Raw genomic sequence first — 19,350 nt, 5'->3', positions numbered from 1 at the left:
TTAAAAAATCTAGATACTCATTCCTACTCTCTTCCTTCTGAAGGCTGATATATGTTTTGAAACTTTATTTGAATTTTTGTACTTTCTCAGAAGTACACAAGTCAGAAGTCGTATGTAATTTTAAGGAAATGTTCTTAATTTTGCTTCTAAAATATTGCATTTTACTCTGATAATCCTATGAACTCGTGAACAGGCAGTATGGTCTGCTGCATTTGTAAAACTCAGTGCAAACACAGGCTCGTTTGTTAACCCAAATTATGTTTACTATTGTTTTTTTATATTCATTTTTCTATTTCAATTCTTCATTAAATGCATCTGATGGAACTTTCATGTCTTCCTGTCCCCTGCTTTTTCTTATTCAAGGTGTATTCTGACTTCTTCATAGGAGCCAGCCAGACAACTAATCTGGCCAGGTAGCCTTATTCTCCTTGGTTCAAACTCTATGTTCCTTGAGCTCAGGAACTCTGTCCAGTTCTTTAAATCCCACCTCCTACCCCAGACTTAAATTTCTGATCGGTGAAGGAGCTCAATAAATGAGTGTTGCACTCCATGTGTGTAGCAGCTGTATGCCCCTGGTGGACATCCTGTTTATACCTCCAGGAACCCCATTGTGTGTTCAGGGGTGAATGTTTCCAGAGAGGACTGAGGTTCACAGGGAGGCACAATCACTGTGGCAGGCAATAGAACTGTGGGCTACACAATCCAACCTGTCTGCCCCTTCTGCTAGCTACAGAAAGCCTTGCTCTCTTGCCTCATAAAGTCCTGCCCCTGCCCTGGATATGGGGTTGTTTCATTGCCCAAATGGATTGTGTATCATTTAGAATCCAGAAATGTAAATTAAGTGGAATTAGCACTGGAATTCCTTCTCTTCTTCCTCTTTTGTTGTATAACTAAAAAAATAAAAAGTGGCTTTCTGGTGATTAATTTTTGCCCTCACTCATTTTGAAACTTAACCAAAGCAGTTGTTAAGAGTCATGTTTGAGCCATTTGTGAATCAAGAAAACCCACCCTATAAGGTTAGAGTAAGTGTTCAGGCCTTATCCTTCCATAGTAGCCCTTTACCTAAATATTTCAGTTTGTGTGAACTCTTATTATTTTTTCTTTATATAACCTCCTTTCTTCTGCTAATGTCAACTAGTTAGGTATTTGTGTTTGTTTAAGTATATGAATATAACTCCTACAGCCCCAAACTGCTTTTGGAAGTTGCAGGAACTCAGAAGACAGAGTTGTCCTCATATACACATGCTCCCTGCTCAGAGTCCCAGGAGCCCTGCTTTCTGTAGATATGTACATGCCCGGGGCAAGGCATTGGTGGTTCCACTGGTGGAGTCAAAAGGATGAGCCTCCAGTTCTGCAACCTAGCAAACATTTACTGAGCACTTACTGTATGCCAATCACTGTGCTCGGCACTGGGGATACAGAGATGAGTAAGCAATGAGTTCTATTCCAGCAAGGGGGACTATACATACACAGATCATTATAAAACAGTGTAGGAAAGTCAGTGGTAGATAGTTGTACAGAGTGAAGTAGGAGCCCCAAGGCACAATTAACTCAGCTGGCAAAAGCCAGGAGTGTTTTCTTAATGGAACTTGGGAACTGAGAGTAGAGGGTGGGGGTGGTTCAGGGCAGGGAGTGAGGGAAAGGAATTAAGGGGTGAGGAGAAAAATAAGATAAGGACTCCAGGAGGAGGTGGCACCATGAATTCAGGCACTTACCTGAGAAATGGCTGGGCATGGGGAGTGTTCAGGGCACTAACTACATTTGAGCATTGCCGAGGCAGCAAGTGCAAAGGAGGTAATTGTTAGGAGAAGCCTGTAAAGAAGCACACTGGCACTGGTCATGGAGTACATGCTTTATCTTACCAGGGTACTGCAATGGATCTACCACTGCCTTTCTGCCTGCAGATGTAGGGAGGCATTAAAACAATGTAAGCAGAAGAATGACCTCGCCATTTGCCTTTTAGATGGGGCCATGGACACCAGCATTTAGGGTATGTTTGAGCAGCAGAGCACCAAAGTCAGAGAGAAAGCTATTGGAGAATCTAGGCAAGAGTTAATGGAGATGTTCACCAGGGCAAGCGTGACAGGAATAGAAGACACAATAAATTCAAGGCAGTCAAAATTGGCAGCACTTGGTAAACAGTAAACACACAGAGTGGTGGTGAGAGGAGGGCATTTAGAATGAGTCCCAAGTTAGAAACTTAAGTGGTCAAGAAAATGCAGAAGGGGGTAGCAATTTAGGGATCATGCTGATTTCAATTCCAGATGTGTCATGTTTTGAGTGATCCCAAATATCCAGATGGAAATACCCATGAGCCCAAATCTGAGATGCTAGCAGCGATTGGGGAATTACGAATATCTGAAAAGCATACAGCCATTTGTTGAGAATGAGAACACAGAGTTAATTAAATTTTATCCCTCAATTAATAATACCTATCTAAAAATCCCGGCCTGTTAGACTTCTAAAGATACTGATGTATGCACACATAAATGTATATGCTTGCTCACACACTCTTCTCCACCCCCTGCTACAGATTAGAAAAATAATGATTATTCATGAAGCATTGCATCAGAAGAGACATTTTCAAGGAATGTAGAAAAAATAACACAAACCCCAAACCACGCCCCTATTCCAAAAAAAGAGCAATGCATGTAGAAAATTACAGCTTTGAATCCATGTCAAGGAAGAGTGTTTGACAGCTACAGGATATGAGAAGATTCAAATGACTAACTTGTTTGGTTGGAGGGAAAAGAATGTCCACAAGAAGTCACGAGAGAACCTGTCCTAGCCTCTATCAAATAAAGTCACCATTAATACTTCCCCGTCCCACTCACTCTAACAATATTTGCTTACCGAGCCTTTCTTTTTCCCTCTAGTAAGTATGAAACTACAAGATCCTGCTTATATTGAGATCTGGGCATTCGCTACCTTCATTTGGATGTTTCAAAGTGGAAGTTCCATTGTAGACATTCGCTAGAGAAAAGAAGCTTTATGTATATATCTGTGTAGTATGATATATATTGCTCTCCAGATTGACAGCTCTAACAGTTCTGGGAACACTTGTATCAAGTGATCTAAAAAATTGTATATCTTGGGGTTCCTCTCCTGGAATGGCAGATGAATGAACATTTTTAACTGTTGGTAAATATTTTATTTTCAAGTCTGAATCACACTGAAAATTCCATGCTAGCTTTTCCTAAACTCTAAAATTTTCCAGAATTCTTAAATATTTTATTTATTTCTCAATGTAGAAAAGGGGACTTAGAAAAACCACAGGTGGGATCCCTGGGTGGCGCAGAGGTTTGGCGCCTGCCTTTGGCCCAGGGTGTGGTCCTGGATATCCGGGATCGAATCCCACGTCAGGCTCCCGGTGCATGGAGCCTGCTTCTCCCTCTGCCTGTGTCTCTGCCTCTCTCTCTCTCACTGTGTGCCTATCATAAATAAATAAAAGTTAAAAAAAAAAAAACCACAGGTATAGATCTAGCCTTTCAGATCAATAGTAAGTAAAAGGAAAGGCCTGATGAAAAACAAAGACATATAAAAGCTCAGGCTGAGGTAGTGGTTCATCTTTGAGAATTTCAGAGGATTGTGGAAAAATGAGAACCCACAAAATAGCTTTTGTTCAATTACCAGTCAGACTTCTGCATCTGTGTCAAGACCACACTGAAACCACAAGCAATCCTAGGTGGAAAAAAACTGACCTTCCTAATACATAACATTTCATGAACTTGGTATGATAGCTAATCCTTTGTAGAAGAACTTGTTCAACAACAAGAAAAATACAGAGTAATTACCTATTTAGTGAAAACATTGTTGACTTTTGGTTACTTTCTGGCTACATTGAGGACTGTCTGTAGAAAAATATAAATTATATTTGGACTTTGCTTGCCCCTCTTCAGGAGTTGGTATGTGCAGGAAGAGAAAAAATTCATTTCTTTAGTTGCCTGTATAAATTACAAAGATGATTTATTTGGCTTGTATTGGATTCCTGAGCTGAATACATATTATTTGAAATTACTTTTCTCTGGTCCACCTTCTTTAGCACAGGTAAACGGAGTTGATTTTGTGTTGGTCACAGAGCACTGAGGCCTGTCCTATTTGCAGGGGAGGAGGTGCCTGGAAGACGTGGAGGAATTTAAGATATGTCATAAAGTTTGTTCCGGGTTTTCCTACCATGACCTGCCACGGTGTCCAAAGTCGCCATTAACAAACAGCTTTTTGCTAAAGCAGCACTTCCCAAACCTTTTTTGTAGGACATTAGGGCTGAAGGGTAGTAGTTTTCACATAGGAAAAAAAAAAGGGAAAGACAGTTTGTATTCAAGTAAGTTCAGAAAATGCCAGTTCACAACAAAATTAAGTTGAATTGGTTCTTTGCAGCAAGATTCAAGAGCCTTCAGCATGGTCCCTTGTGCAGTGAAGCTCCAAGAGAAGGTGATTGCAGAATTTCCTAGACATTTCTCACCTGGGTCCCCCTGCATAAACTAGGGTTTCCACAGATCTCTGTTTAAAATGATAGGTTTCAGCATTGACTGGAAAAGTTCTGTGAAAGTAACTATATGTCCCAGAGAAGAGGGTTCAACCAGAAGCCTCAACTGGTATACAGTTTTGTTTCTTTGTCTTTTATAGTGTTTTTTGAAATACTGAAGCCAACATTGACAACTCAGGATATTTCAACATAAAAATTAGGGTTTCAAAGTTCTCTTTAAAAATCAGAATATACAAATCTGAGCCTTCGGTCCTCCACAAACACAATCTACTGTGGCTTGAGTAGCCACTGCCCTTTCAGAGAGATGTCCACCTTGGATTTTCACTGTGTACAGCAGTCCCATTTTCTTACACCAGGAGAGCCTCACTCATTCACCACACTGGTGTGACTCTGGAAATACTTCACTGGCCCCTCCTAGCCACGTGGTAATAGTCACTGGATGGGCTCCTTTGGTTCACTGAGACAGACTCTGAGGATGAACGTAGGTGAGTGGTAGATGGCAGGACAAAGCCTGGAATCTGAAACCAAATGTGCCAAAGTGTTGACAGTGGTTATCTAGACAGATGAGGCTATAACATTTTTTCTGCTTCCTTTTATTTACTTTTATGGTGCTCTCTGCCTGTTAGATTAGTCTTCTTAGTTATGATACCTAAATCTGTATTGTACAGGCTTTTTGCTTAGTATCAGTTTCTGAGAAACTGTTGTTTTACTCTTGTGTATGTAACAAGCAAGATATTAAGATATTTTAAAACTATTCATCATATAAGGCTAAATTGGCATTTAAATGGTTGCAAGTTATAAAGTTTTGCCATTTACTATACCTGAATTTGCACAGAATTGAGCCAGCTCAGTGTATAAAATGGCTAGGATGTTTAGAATGCTTTTCATTAAATGTGTGGTATCACCTCAACAATCAGGGAACTGTTAGATCCAGCTTCAAAGCCATTGAAGGTTTCATGCTGCCACTTAGATCTGAAAGGTTCAGATAGGAAAGTCTGAAGAAGATCAGCAGCATTGGGAACTACAGAAGAAGCTTCAGACCAGCTCATTTCATCCAGCCCTGTGGTGTCTAGGAAGGCTGTACCTACGCCAGCTAAGATAACTGATGTTTATCCTGAACATGACGTTCTTTGACCTAAAAGATTCCACAGTTTTTCTTGGTAGCTTGTAAGGAAAATTCCTCTTAAGAAATGCCTTCTCTTTTCATTTACTCATTTACTCATTCGTTTGCTCTGTAACATTTATTGTGCACTATAAAAGTGAATGTTACCTGGGAAAGCCAATGTGGACATTCTTTCAGGCATTCTAGGAGTTTTATCATGTATAAAATAAAAAGCTAAAGACATAATTCAGGATAAAATTTATTTTATTTTATTTTATTTATTTATTCATGAGAGACAGAAAGAGAGAGAGAGAGAGAGGGGCAGAGACACAAGCAGACTCCATGAAGGGAGCCCGACGTGGGACTCGATCCCGGGTCTCCAGGACCACACCCTGGGCTGAAGGCGGTGCTAAACCGCTGAGCCACCTGGGCTGCCAGAATAAAAAAATTCTCAAGTGAAAAAGACTCCCATAACTCTTGGGTGCATGTGTGTCTTCTACTCACTCCTGATGTTGATGATGGAATCAGAAGAAATGTTGTTTTTATTGACTTTATTACCTGAAATCCAGAGCATTTCTGAATCCTTGTCAAATGTGCTGTTGGAAGGCATAACTTTGCTTTTTTAAAAATAAGTTTTATTGAGTTTTAATTAATATATAAATTGTTCATATTTAAAGTATACAGTTTGATTAGTTTTGATGTATAAATACACCTGTGAATCCACCCCCTGCAACATTTTATTGTGCCCCCGGTCATCCCTCCTTCCCATCTCTCCACACCTATCACTAGACAACACCAGTCTACTCTGTATCACTACAAATTAGCTTACATTTCCTAGAATTTCGTACAAATGGAATCATATGGTATGCATGCTCTTTGGTCTGGCTTCTTTCACTCAGCATGATTATTTTGAGATTCATCCATGTTGCACCATGCATCCATAATCTTTTTCTTTTTATAAATGGTATTCTATTGTATAGATATACCATGGTTTACCCATTTGCTTGTTGATGGACATTTGTTTTTAGTATTTAGCTATTAGAAGTAAACTACTATGAATATCAGTGTACAAGTCCTTGTATGAACACATGCCTTTATTTCTTTTGGCTAAGTACTTAGGAGTGGAATGCCTAGATCATATGACATGTATATGTTTAGATTTTTAGAAACTGCCAAATTTTTTCTAAAATGATTTTACTATTTTATATTCCTACCAATAATGTATGCAAATTCTAGTTTCTCCAAATTCTACTGAATGCTGTTATGGCCAATCTTTTAAAATTTAGCCATTCTACTAGGTAGGCAATAGAATGTCAGTTCGTTCTTTAATTTACATTTTTAAATGATGATGATGCAGAACACACTTTCATGTACTTATATGCCATCTGTGTTTTGGGGAAGTACCTGTTGATCTATTTTGCCCATTTTTAAATGCATTGTTTGTTTTATTTTTTTAAAAAAGAGTTATTTATTTAAGAGAGAGAATGTATGTGAGTGCATGAGTGGGGGAGGGGCAGAAAAGGAAGGAGAGAGAGAATCCCAAGCAGACTCCCTGCTGAGCACAGAGCATGATACAGTGCTAGATCTCACAACCCTGAGATCATGATCTGAGCCGAAATCAAGAGCTGGACACTTGACTGACTGAGGCACCCAGATGCACCAAGTTGTTTGTTTACTTATTAACTTTCCTCACATGTTCTAGATACAGGTTCTTTATCAAATAAATGTCTTCCAAATATTTTCTCCTGGCCTATGACTTATCTTTTCATTCTCTCTACAGTCTCTTTCAGAGAGCAGAGATATTAATTTTGCTGAAGTCTGATTTATTAATTTTTTTAAGGATCAGTGGTTTTCTCCTATGTTTTCTTCTAGCAAATTTATGACATAAGAGTTTATGTTTAGGTCTGTGGTCCATTTTGAGGTAGTTTTTGCATATGGTGTGAGATAGAGATCAAAGTTTTTATTTTAGCATATGGGCATCTAATTGTTCTATCGCTATTTATTGAAGAACTATCCTTTCTCCCCTGAATTATCTTTGCATCTTTGTCAGAAAGACAGCTGTCCACTTATATGTGGCTCTACATCTAGACTTCCTGTTCTGTTCCACTGATATTTCTATCTTCATGTCATATTCTCTTGACTATTGTAGCTTTATATTGTTTTGAAATTGGTAGTATTAATCCTCTGACTTTTTTTTCTTTTTTAAAGTTGTTTTTGACTATTCTTGATTCTTTACAATCTCATATGAATCTTCCTATCAGCTTGTCAATTGCTTTTAATTTTTTTTTCAGGTTGTCAATTTCTACCAAAACAAAAGCATGGTAGGATTTTGATTGTGATTGTACTGAATGTATAGATTAATTTGGAAAGCATTGATATCTGAGTAATATTAAGTCTTTCTGACCCATGAATATGATTTATCTCTCCATTTATATAGGTTTTTGTAATTTCTCTTAGCAATATATTTTTAATGTATATGTCTGTCACATCTTTTGTCAGATTTTCCCCTAAATAATCAATATTTTATGGTATTATCTATTTAAATTTTATTTTTCACTTTTTCATCGCTAATATAGAAATACAATTGCTTTTAATACATTTATCTTATATCCTGCAACCTGCTGAACTTACTTATTATTTCTGGTAACTTTTTTGTAGATTCTATTTTCTACATAGATGCTCATTTATCTGCAAATACAGTTTTACATCTTTCATTTCAATTTAGATGGCTTTTATTTATTTTTCTTACCCAATTTCACTAGACAGGACCTCCAGTACAATGTTAAATTGAGAATGGATATTCAGTCTTTCCTCATTAAGTATGTTATTTATAGATTTTTTTAATATATGTCCTTGATTAGGTTGACAAAGTCTCCTTCTGTTTTTACTTTGCTGAATGTCTTCATCAGGAATACCATCCCCTAATCAGATGAATATTATAAAAGTGGTATTATAATGATAATGATACCACTTCATTTTCTAGAATAGTAATGGTATTTATGTGAATACATGTAATTCTTCAACTTGCTGTTATTTATTATCTATTTTGCATAAAACATCTTTCACCTAAGGATATGAATCATTAGTTAATGCATACAAGGCAATACTGAAATAAGCAAAAATTACTTTCTTTAGATCAGATAACCAAGATATCAGGCAGGACATTAAATAGCTTAGTCCTGGTGAACAATGATTTGTTTGTCTGAAACCAAAATTTACAAATTTAGATGTTTAGGTCAAGGAATATTATTTGAATAAGAAAAAAGTTAAAAGAAACTTTGAATACTATCCTTTATGCTCTCCCCCAAACTCTAAACATGTGGGAGAAAGAAAGGCTGGATCTAAGAACCAAAACCAGCAGAAGGAGATCTCATGGAGGCAACATAAAAGACCTATGATGCATTTCAGCAAGTCAGTAGACTAGGTCCAGAATTGGTGAGATCTCTTTTATAGCAAGGCATGTGTTGAAATACGGGGATTTGGGTTGGTCAGACCATTAGAGAGTAAGGAAATATGGCTGCTATAAAAGCTAAAATAACCCTGTGTTGCTTTACAAGATGCATGGTGTTTGGATCAACATTAGAATTAGTCTTATGATTCACCAGACTGGTCGGCACATCAGAGGTTTTCTGTCCAATTCTTAGTGGCATTTTTAAGAGGGAAATGGGCTACCCAGAAGTAGCTTGCCAAGCTATAAAAGGTCAAAAGACTTTATCAAAGGTGGAATGCTTGAGGAACTAAGATTAGAAGTGGCCAAGCTGGTTGGGATTCTGAAGCAATGGCTCAGGAAAAAAGATAATGAATCCTACCACTGGGTAGTGACAGCAGAAGTACAGAAGAGAACACAGATGAAAAGATGTTTAAGAGATAACATGACATCATATGGGCAGAGTAATTCCAGAGTTTATAGCTTGAGTCCCTGGGTAAATGATGATGCCACTTTAGTAAGATCTGAAACTCAGGAGCTACAGGCTGGAGGGGGGTCAGTTTTGTACATGTTGAGTTCCCGCCAAGAAATGTTTGGCATGCAGTTGAATATACAGATCTAGAACACTATGCCGAAGTTTGGGATGGTTGTGGGTTTAGACATCATGGTACAGAGATGAAAGTTGCCTTCAGAGGTGAGAATGGTGGCGCCACTAATCCTCCTGCAATCTCAATTACAACAGTCACTTGCCAACTTTGTTTTAGCAACCACATTTCTAAGATTAAACTACCTAGTATTTGGACAAGAGTGTTCAAAAGCTTTATTCTTTTATGAATACAAATTGCAGTTAAATCCCTTAAACAGAAGAATAAGAATAAGGACCATCCGTCCTTCCTCTCATAGACCATGTGGATGTGTCTGGAAGTAGTATAGAGAGGGAGATTTGTTTATGTGGTGCCTTCTCACCAAAGAGCTCCACAACAAGCCCAGAATAATGTGTCCTTAAGCCCTACCTTAATTTGAGAAAAAGCCAGGCAGTTACACTGGCATTTTGCTGAGACTTGCAAAATGGAACAAGGAGGAATGCAAGTATAAATGAAGCTGGATTTCAAGCCAGTAAGAACTGATTCTAGAGCTTATTTAAAAAGGTTCAGTCTGCATGACATTAAAAACTTGTGTATGAGTCTGTTTCAGCAAATCCCTGTATCACAGATTATGGAGTACAAAAAGATGATTAAGGAGAAGGATTACTTACTGGAGCCAGTTTTTTTTTTTTTTTCAAATGTCTTTTCACATTTTGTTAGGAATTACTAAATTGTTTGAAAAGGTTGGACCAGTTTTTCAATACAGGTTTTGTTAAAGTAGGTGTCTTCCATATGTCTAATTGGTGATGGTGTTTACGAAAAGTATAATAAAAAATAAATAAATAAATAAATAAATAAATAAATAAATAAATAAATAAAAATGTATAATAATGCTAACTTTTGGGTTTTCCTTCAGTCTCCTATTGTCTAGCATTGCCCTATCTTGTTTTTCTAATGTCTGTGCTTTTGTATGTGTAATGCATTGGTGTGAGTAAGGGACTGCTGTATTTGCTGTTTTATGGAAATTTGGTTATGGCACATCTTAGTGCCTTTGTACAGGTTTCCCCCATCTGCTTTGTGACCTCGCTCCTCCTCTGAAAACCCTTCCCTTCCCATCTCCCTCTCCATTGGGAAGAGTCGACAGAGTAGTTTTTTTATGTCACCTATGCACAGAGTGGTCACTCTGTACTGAAATAACTGGTTTGTTATAGTTTTGCTTCCTTCCATGATTGAGAAATTTTTGAGTGCAGCCATTGGACTTGGCATAGTGCCAGACACATAATAGATGCTCATTAAATGGGCTTGCCAAAGAGAAGGATCGAGAGAAGAAGGGAAGAAAATAACTTTTAAGAAATCCCTGAAGAATCAGAGCAGAAAGGATCTGAGACATAGGAGATAATGCAGTGGAAGCCAAGGGAGCAGTTTTATTTTTTTGTTTTATTTTATTTTATTTTATTTTATTTATTTTATTATTTTATTATTTTTTAGAGAGGGAGAGAAGGGGGGGGAAGAAAGGGAGAGAGGGAGAGAGAGAGAGAGTATCTCAAGAAGGCTCCACACCTAGAGCAGAGCCCGAAACAGGGCTGGATCCCATGACCCTGAGATCATGACCTGAATTGAAATCAAGAGTCAGATGCACAACTAATTGAACCACCCAGAAGGAGCAAGAAATTTTAAGAGGGAAAGGCTGGTCATTAGTTTTAAGTGTTATCAAGAACCAATGAAATAAGTATTGAATATCTTCACAGCATTTTTTAGGAACTGAGAAAAGATTTCTTCAGGCATAATCACACCTTACATAATACTTCAGGTATTGTTATGAACACCACACAAAGATGTGTTGGCAAAAGAGGTGGCCAGTGACTTCTTGGAGAGATGCAGTGAAGTTGCTTGACTTGGTGATATGCATCATTCTTATGTGCTGTACAATTATTTTTTACTGGTGGCAAACCCCCTGGATAATGGCCCTCTCAGTTTAAAAACTGAATGAAAGTTCAAAAATAAGAAAAATTTGTATAGAATATTCAGTACAGCAGAGTCAAATCAAGATTTGGAAACTGATTTGGTGAATCCTAACAGGCCTAAAATCTTCCTGATGGGTCATTTCTTTGGAAGATGATGATGAGAAAGATGGTTAGTTGTAAGATTACACAATTCTAAACCTGCAGCTTCTTCACAAGAAAGCAAAATAATTCAGTAACACTATTTAAAACCTACCAAACTTCCCAAGGAAATCATGCCTGCAAAGTGAGGAAATGTCTTTCAATGGAATATTTGAACATTCTAAGACAAGGAAGATAATACCTTACCAGAAAGAATAAAAGGTTCATGAGATGGAAACATCATTTAATATAAAAGATACAACTTCTGGAAGGATTAGACACTAGAATAATTAAAAAAAAGATTAATATACTGGATTTTTCCAGAGAATGGAGACCTTTAAAACAACGTTATTACAAAGTGTAGGAATAGAGAATATATATTATATATTTTAAATTACTTAATTATGCTATAAATTTTGAGATTCGTCTCATCCCAGTGCCCAATACTATCATTTTTTTGGCTGCCTCAAAAAAAGAAGAAGAAAAAAGAAAAGAAATTTCACCTTTGGCTATTACTATAAAGCGAGAGGAGGGGTGGACTTAACATTACAATCTCTGAATGTTCTCATGTAGACCTAACCAAGCTACATTTTCTGTGGTTGATTATCATGCATGTTGGCAGCCAATTTAAATATTTTGAAAAGAAAGTTTACTTTTTTCATGTTCACAGATTTAATACTACTTTTAAATAAATATTGCCCTTGTTTTCACTGCCCTAAAATTTTAATAATAGCAGATTCAAGCTGTTCTCACTTTTCTCTTGAAGGAAATATACTGAAGGAACTAGAATCATATCTGTTTATATTCCCCATGAGGGGAGAACGAGTTGGGCAGGAAAGGGATTAATTTGAACATGTCAGGAACGCTCCAGCCCCCTCTTATATCATTTAATTTTTAGAGAATCAGGGGATTAGGGATGCCTCTATCATATGGTAGGGGTTTTTTCCCTAATTATAACTTAAATCTCAGGAAAATACAATACTTTAATTAAGTACATTATAATTTGAAAAGCCGGAACATGCGTACTTTATTATTAAAGCAAAACTCAGAATTCTTCTGCTCCTTCTGACTTTTTATCTCATAAACCTTACAGACCTACTGACAGCCAATTATGAGGGCTAAGCCAGGGTAGGCCAATTGGACCACTCCTCAATCATATAGTTGATGCAAAAGGAATCTGCTTAAAACCAAGAATTATTTTAGGAAGATAGAGAAAAGACTTTCCAATTCCTTTTAGATTTCAGATAACATATAATAAAGCTGCATGATTTTGCAATGTAAAGCACGGACTCGAACAGAAGCATTGGAGTCAGATAAAACCTATGCTTAATGAAGTCTTAGCTTCCCCAATTCCTAGACATTTGATTCAGTGCCTCAGTTCACTCATCACAGGGTGATCAAGAAGAATCAATGAGATAATGTATATCGAAGGCTTAAGCAAAGAACCTCGCTGGTACTAGCATGCAATAAAGGACAGCTATTATTATACTGCATTTCAGATGCGTCTGTACTTAACTCTATGCTTCCAGCCAGCCCCTTAAAGACAAAGGCAAAATTATATGTGCACACCATGCAGCTGTACCTGTTGCGCGCTGTGTGCAGTAGCACCCTTTCTCAGAGACTCCATTTCACCTCACATGCGCTCTTCGTTTGGCTCATGATAATACCGCAAATTAGGAAAGAGTGGTCACTGAATAGCTAAAAATTTTAATAGCAGGAAGTTAGGAAAGAATAGTCGCTAAAGAGCTCAAACTGCTGCTTGTCTATTGCTGTATTTCTCTCTGTTACTATCCAATATTTGTGCCTGAGACTCTACCTTGCTGTGTATTTGAAACTGAAATGCTGGTCTTGAGGCTTTGGAAAATGGTTTTATTGTTTTGTTTTGTTTTTTTTTGTTTTTTTATTAAATTATTATCTCAAAGTTTAAAAATACCTTTTACTTCTTCCCTAGGGGGGAAAAAAGTGTAGTTCCATTAAGCTGAGGGAGATTCAAGCAGTCTCATGGGCTTTTAAACATAGTTTTGTACAAACCACTCATTGTTTTGAAGTTAATGATACATTTCAGCCTGATAAAGTAGTTCTAAGTACTGTGAGGCAAGTAGTATAGGTGTTTCTGAGAATTAGTAAAATAACCTGATAATCTAATATGTAAATACAATTGCCAGGTTATAATTATATGTATAATTGCTGGATTATAAAGGCACCCCTGATCTGGACATCACTGTTTAAAAAAAAAAAATGCTTTTCTCTTCAGAAAATCTGTTGTGGTTTGAAGACCTGTTGTCAAAAAAGGGCATAAGTAGAGAGAGAAACTTCTCTTAGTATGGAGGTGTATCCTTAACTAGGTAAAGACACCCAAAATCCGAATTCTAACAAATAGTAAAACCTACTTGGCATCTAGGAAACCAAAGAAAAAACAACGCTGAAATCCTCTATAATGTTATGAATCTACTGATTCCTAGCCCTGGGAAGTGAAAAGGAAGATCTTATCTTCTTTATCTTTTGACCCCCATGCAGCCAGACAGAACAGAAGAGAGGTGTGTATGTGGGAGGGGGTAGTGAGGGACGACGGGGGAGATAGACGACATAGAGGACACAGCCCTGGAGCATGGCTGGAAAGGATAAATCAGAAAGTTATGATTTCTCCACAGTCAATTAAAGAAAAGAGTGCAGAACATTTCCACATAAATGGAGCAAGGGGGAAGGGAAAAAAGGACACAAAAAAGCAAATTCCAGAAGAGATAGAAAATATGTAAGAGGTCAAGCTGGAATCTAGCAAATGCTGGTTTTTCTCAGACCACCAAACCAGCTGACCATTTTAGTTGAAAGCAAGGCAGAGACATGCAAGGATAACATTTCTTTTTATTTGATGAGTGGAGGCCGTCATCACTTCTACAGTCATAGTTTGTTTGCTAGACCTCTGACTTTGCAGCCAGACTGCAGAACTTTTAAAGAAGCCATCTGCCAGGTAGAGCACAGGATGGAAGGGCGGGTCGGGGAGCAGTGCTGGGTTCCCGGCACTGCTGCTCTGCTCCATACACACCCACAGCGGGTTCCTTCCTGATCATCACCAACCATCTCTCATCTCCTTGTTGCAGCCAACTTCCACTTGGCCGCCTGCCAAACAAGGAATTTCATAAAGACGGATGTTTGTTCTGTGTATGTGGTTCGAAACAAAAGGGTATGAGAGAATGTAAAAATGTTTTCCCAAAACTTAAAAAAAAAAATCTGTAAGAGTTTGAAAGCAGTAAGAAAAATAAGACTTGTGATCTGCATGGGTAGTTATTTTTAAGTAATAAGTCATGTTTAGTTTATGGCATTGCACCAACAGAAATTCCACACAGCCACCTTCACACCACTTTTTATGACCATCTACAGGAGCATGCACTGGTGTGCCGACGTCTGCTCAAATTCCCCGCTCTTCTGCACCTAATGATTTTTGGATCTCTCCTCCCCTGTGCTATTAACTGTTGAAAGGAGGGGCTACTTAGTAATTCTACACCTGTTCACATCCACGCCTTCAACTTGCTAAGCTTCCCAAACAAGTGCAGGGTAAAACAAGAGAACATCTGAATCTGGGGCTGAGGCGGCAGGGACTGCTGCAGGCTTGGGGTTTGGCTTTTTGGATTTTTGTTAAGAGTCTCGAATGTATCTCCTACGATGGCAGTTGATGACAGCAATTTATATTCCAGAACGAAGAACAAACTAAATTCATCTCAAAATGATTATAAATCATCAAGACGGAGTAGTCTGCCACCTGAACTACTCATAGGAAATGACATTAGAGGAAGACTTCAAAGAAACTTGAAAAATTTGGAACCTATTCACCTGAGGCGCCCGAAAAAGAGACCGTCCATATTTCCAGGTAGGAATTGTTGAAGTTTATGCCTGCCAGTAGAAAAAAAAGACTGTATTTCATTTGTTATGATCAGATGTGTTATATTTAAAATTAACTTGGGACATTTGAGATCTTAAAGTAGCCAGATAAATATGTTTGAATGTAAAAAATAAAAGTGATTTCCTCAATCTGAAAGCACCCTCATCTTCTTCCTTTTCTTTCCTTTGTTTATTGTAACATCTTCAAGGATCTGTAGGTTGGCAGCTATTTTATTACTTGTCAGTTGCGGCCGGATCAAGGAACTGCTTTGCTTGCAATCTGGAAAAATTCCATGCTGCATTTCATTCTCTGGCGTATTTTCTTTACTTTGCAAGATTATTGGATTGTTGAGTGAGGCTGATGTTTGTGTGCACCAGAAATTAACACCATTAAATACTCAAATGCATGCTTCAAATTCCTGTCTTGCATCAGAGCCTAAAACCATTTGTAGTAAAGGGCTCAATTAAACAATGTGGATGGTGAACTGTAGTACTGCACAGAAGACCCATGGATTTCAGTCTTGATTAAGGGACTCTGAGATGTCTGCTTCAGGTGTCCATGCCTGGATATTACAGATGTGTAGACCAGATGAGATGCCTATCACAGTGACCCCTGACTGAGGTATCACTGGAGAGTGATCCCTGAGAATCATGTAGTCGACTGGATTTCAGTCCTATTTGCATTGGACTTTCCTGGAGAAACCAGTAGTGGCCTTTTTGTTGTGATTGATTTATTGGAGTCTTTACGGAGGATAGATTAGACCCAACTGCCAAGGACCAACCCTCTAATGATAGAAAACGAAAAAATAATTCAATCAGGTTTTACTTCATAAAAATGGATTTGACTTGCCGATCAGCTGAGTCATGATCCTGCTTGAAGAAATAGCTAGGAGATGATTTAGTATGGGGACTCAAGGCCACAAGTTGAAAATTACATTTCCTAAGGAAGCTCTTGTTTTCATGAATTTCGTCTTGGTTCAGCGATGGGGCTTTTCATCTTTTTTCTCTGCTGCAGAAAAAAGAGAAGCCCAGACTAGAATGGGTCAGAGGTGCAAGTTGTGAGTGTGTTGTAGTGCAAAGGGACAATGTGAAAGATGCTATAAGGAGGAGCACTGAAGTGTCTGATGTGTCTAGAAAAACAGCTACTTTCTGCCTGTTCTCTTTGATCTGAAAGCAACAAAGAACCGAGGCAGGCCTTATTATCCTGAAGCAGCATGGCAGAGAGCACTTTGTGTTGAGTTGGTTTGCTAGCACTTCTTCAGGAACATTCTCCCAGAGCTTTTCTTCATCTTCAGCTTTTTTTCTCTTTTCCTTTATTCTTTGATTTAACATCACCCACATCCATTTACGTTATGATGCACACTGCCTTCCTCTATTACCACCAGCCCAGCCCCATACTTCTTGAAGGCTTCTCCTTCTTTCCCAGGGCACCTCACCTCCTTTTGCCGTGATTCCCATGTGTCTTCTCTTTCTGTAAGGTCATCTCATTCTGGGCTGTCAGTTACAGCTGCAACTGTGGTAAGATCTCTTACCTTGGACCTCACACAAGTTATCCTTTCTGAGATCTCGAATTGTCATGATTCACAACAGAGTAGCGTTCTGAAAAGGGCACATAGGGGAGCTGAGTTCTAGTCTAGTCTGTGTCCCCAGTGGCTGTCTGTTCTCTGAGCCACCCCACTGACCCCGTGGCCTTCAGGTCAGTTCTTAGTTTCTGCCTCCATTTCCCTCCTAGGGGACCGTGGCAGGAGATGGGCTTCTCATCCTTCCAACTGACAGATGAAAGAGCTACCTAGGCCAAATTTTGGACAATATTGGCTACTTGATTTCTAAATTCCTCTTTAATCAAACCACGACTCCACTGTCATACAGGCTGTGCTAACTTCTTTTTGCAGTGGATAACTGTACATCCCACCAAAACTCCTAAGCATCTCTTGAAAACAGAAACATATAAGGATTGTGATAACTACTGCCATCTTCTACTGCTGTGCAGCCATAACGAGCAGATATGATGTATGTTGGGATCTGAGAGTCAGAGAAACTAAGATGCATCTCAGAATTAACCACTGGCAATACCAGGCCTCAGATCTGGGTATTTTGACTCCAGTGTTGAAGCTGTTTCTGCCCAATTACACTGCACTCTGTTGTCAACTGTTGTTGCCATTTGTCTGATGAGATTCAAGACTGGAATACATGTCAGCATTCCACTATGCATTTACTCTGACCCTTGTGAATGCACAGATGTATATACCCTCCATTTCTAGTCCCATGTGTTCAGCCCTGTGCTACAATGGTTGACTGATTGTTCAATTCATCCATTCATTCATGAAATATTTTTTTAGTTCTTACACTGTGTTAGGGATTGACCTTCAAGAATCTAACTATATATTACCCTTCTCTTCTGTGGCCCACTTCTCCTCTAAGGGCCATCTCACACTGCAGAGAGTCATCTACCCAAGATGCAAATCTGGTTGTTTCATTCCCTTCATTAGAATTCTTCAGTGGTTATCACTATTCTTAGGATAAAGTCCAAAGTCCTTAATATGAAGTATAAGAGACTGCATAATCTGGCCACAGCTTATCTCCTCAGTCTCTCTCTTGGCATACCTTCCTTTTGTATTTCAACCAACACAGCCAATTTCCGACCCCTGTGGCCCATCATGTTTCCTCTTCTAGAATACCCTATCTGCATAGTTTCACCTAATTCCCACCCTGGCTTTAGTTGTCAGTTTAACATGCCTTCTAGGAAGTTTTCCTGCTCTCCATCTGGTTGGTCCACTCTGTGTCCTGCTCCGTCTCATAACACCTGGACTTTTACCTAGCACAGCACTTATCACATCGTATTGTAATTGTCTGTTTACTTGTCTATATCTTCTACTAGCCAATGAGCCATGGGTCATATCAGTCTCAATCACCACTGTATCCTAGTACCTATCACAATGCCTGGCACATACTATGTGCTCAATAAATATTGATTCAGTTGATTCAAAATGCACTGAACTGAATTAGCTCTTGGCATACCTGGCTTTCTCTGTCTTCTTCCAGACTCTCTTCATGCCATTCTTCCTTACCCCCCACCCCTACTTCCCACTCACACAGTCTTATATTCCTATTATGCCCTTTGTTTCATTCTCCACCTGGGCTTCAAGGCCCATTTAAAATCTTCTATCTTCTGCAATCACCTGTTTTTCTTCCTCTGACCTCTTTGATTTCTCCTTTATGCTTACCATTTCCTTGCCCTCAGTACTGCATAATGCAGAAAAAAAATGAGTTTTTCCTGGCACTGTGTTCAGTTGTCTTAGGTTGGGAATGGATTCAGTGGTCACTTTGTCACTTAGTGGCAGCTGTTAAATTTTTGTTTGTATAAAAACTCTTTGAAAATAGGGACTGGGGGCACCTGGGTGGCTCATGGTTGAATGTATGCCTTTGGGGTCCTGGGATTGAGTCCTGCATCAGGCTACCTGCAGGGAGCCTGCTTCTCCCTCTGTCTGTGTCTCTGCCTCTGTCTGTGTCTCTCATGAGTAAATAAATTAAATATTTAAAAAAGAAAAATAAAATAGAGACTGTCTTCCATGCCCTTGCACGATCCACTTGTCCAGGAGAGGGAATTGCACATAATCGGTGGTCAGTCAACATCTGGTGGTTAATTAACTACTTCGCTATGAAACGGGGTCTGTCCTGTAGGGCCTAAGTCTAGCTCCAGGAAAGCACTAGTTGGCAGATAGAAACTATCCCAGAGGATGTTCTATATACTGACTTTCATCATTTTAAGAACT

At 38.6% G+C, this 19,350-nt stretch overlaps 1 protein-coding gene across 4 annotated transcripts in view; it reads left to right on the top strand.

Annotated features, from left to right (window-relative positions):
- FRY (FRY microtubule binding protein) overlaps positions 1-19,350 on the top strand; it is a 428,614-nt gene that overhangs the window by 78,845 nt on the left and 330,419 nt on the right. The window contains exon 2 of one of the 4 annotated variants that reach the window (XM_049101157.1): positions 15,394-15,566. Coding sequence is in view for 3 of the 4 variants with exons in the window: in XM_049101159.1 (XP_048957116.1) it covers positions 15,362-15,566 (205 nt within the window). In the remaining variant the exon portion in view is untranslated. Of the gene's footprint in view, positions 1-15,239; positions 15,567-19,350 lie in introns of those variants that run through there. The other 3 variants (XM_049101159.1, XM_025462552.3, XM_049101154.1) reach the window with 3 other exon arrangements.

Source organism: Canis lupus, chromosome 25 (assembly GCF_003254725.2).
Source record: "Canis lupus dingo isolate Sandy chromosome 25, ASM325472v2, whole genome shotgun sequence".
Lineage (NCBI taxonomy): Eukaryota > Metazoa > Chordata > Mammalia > Carnivora > Canidae > Canis > Canis lupus.
Note: the sequence above shows the minus strand (reverse complement) of the source record. Positions and strands in the feature narration are given on the sequence as shown.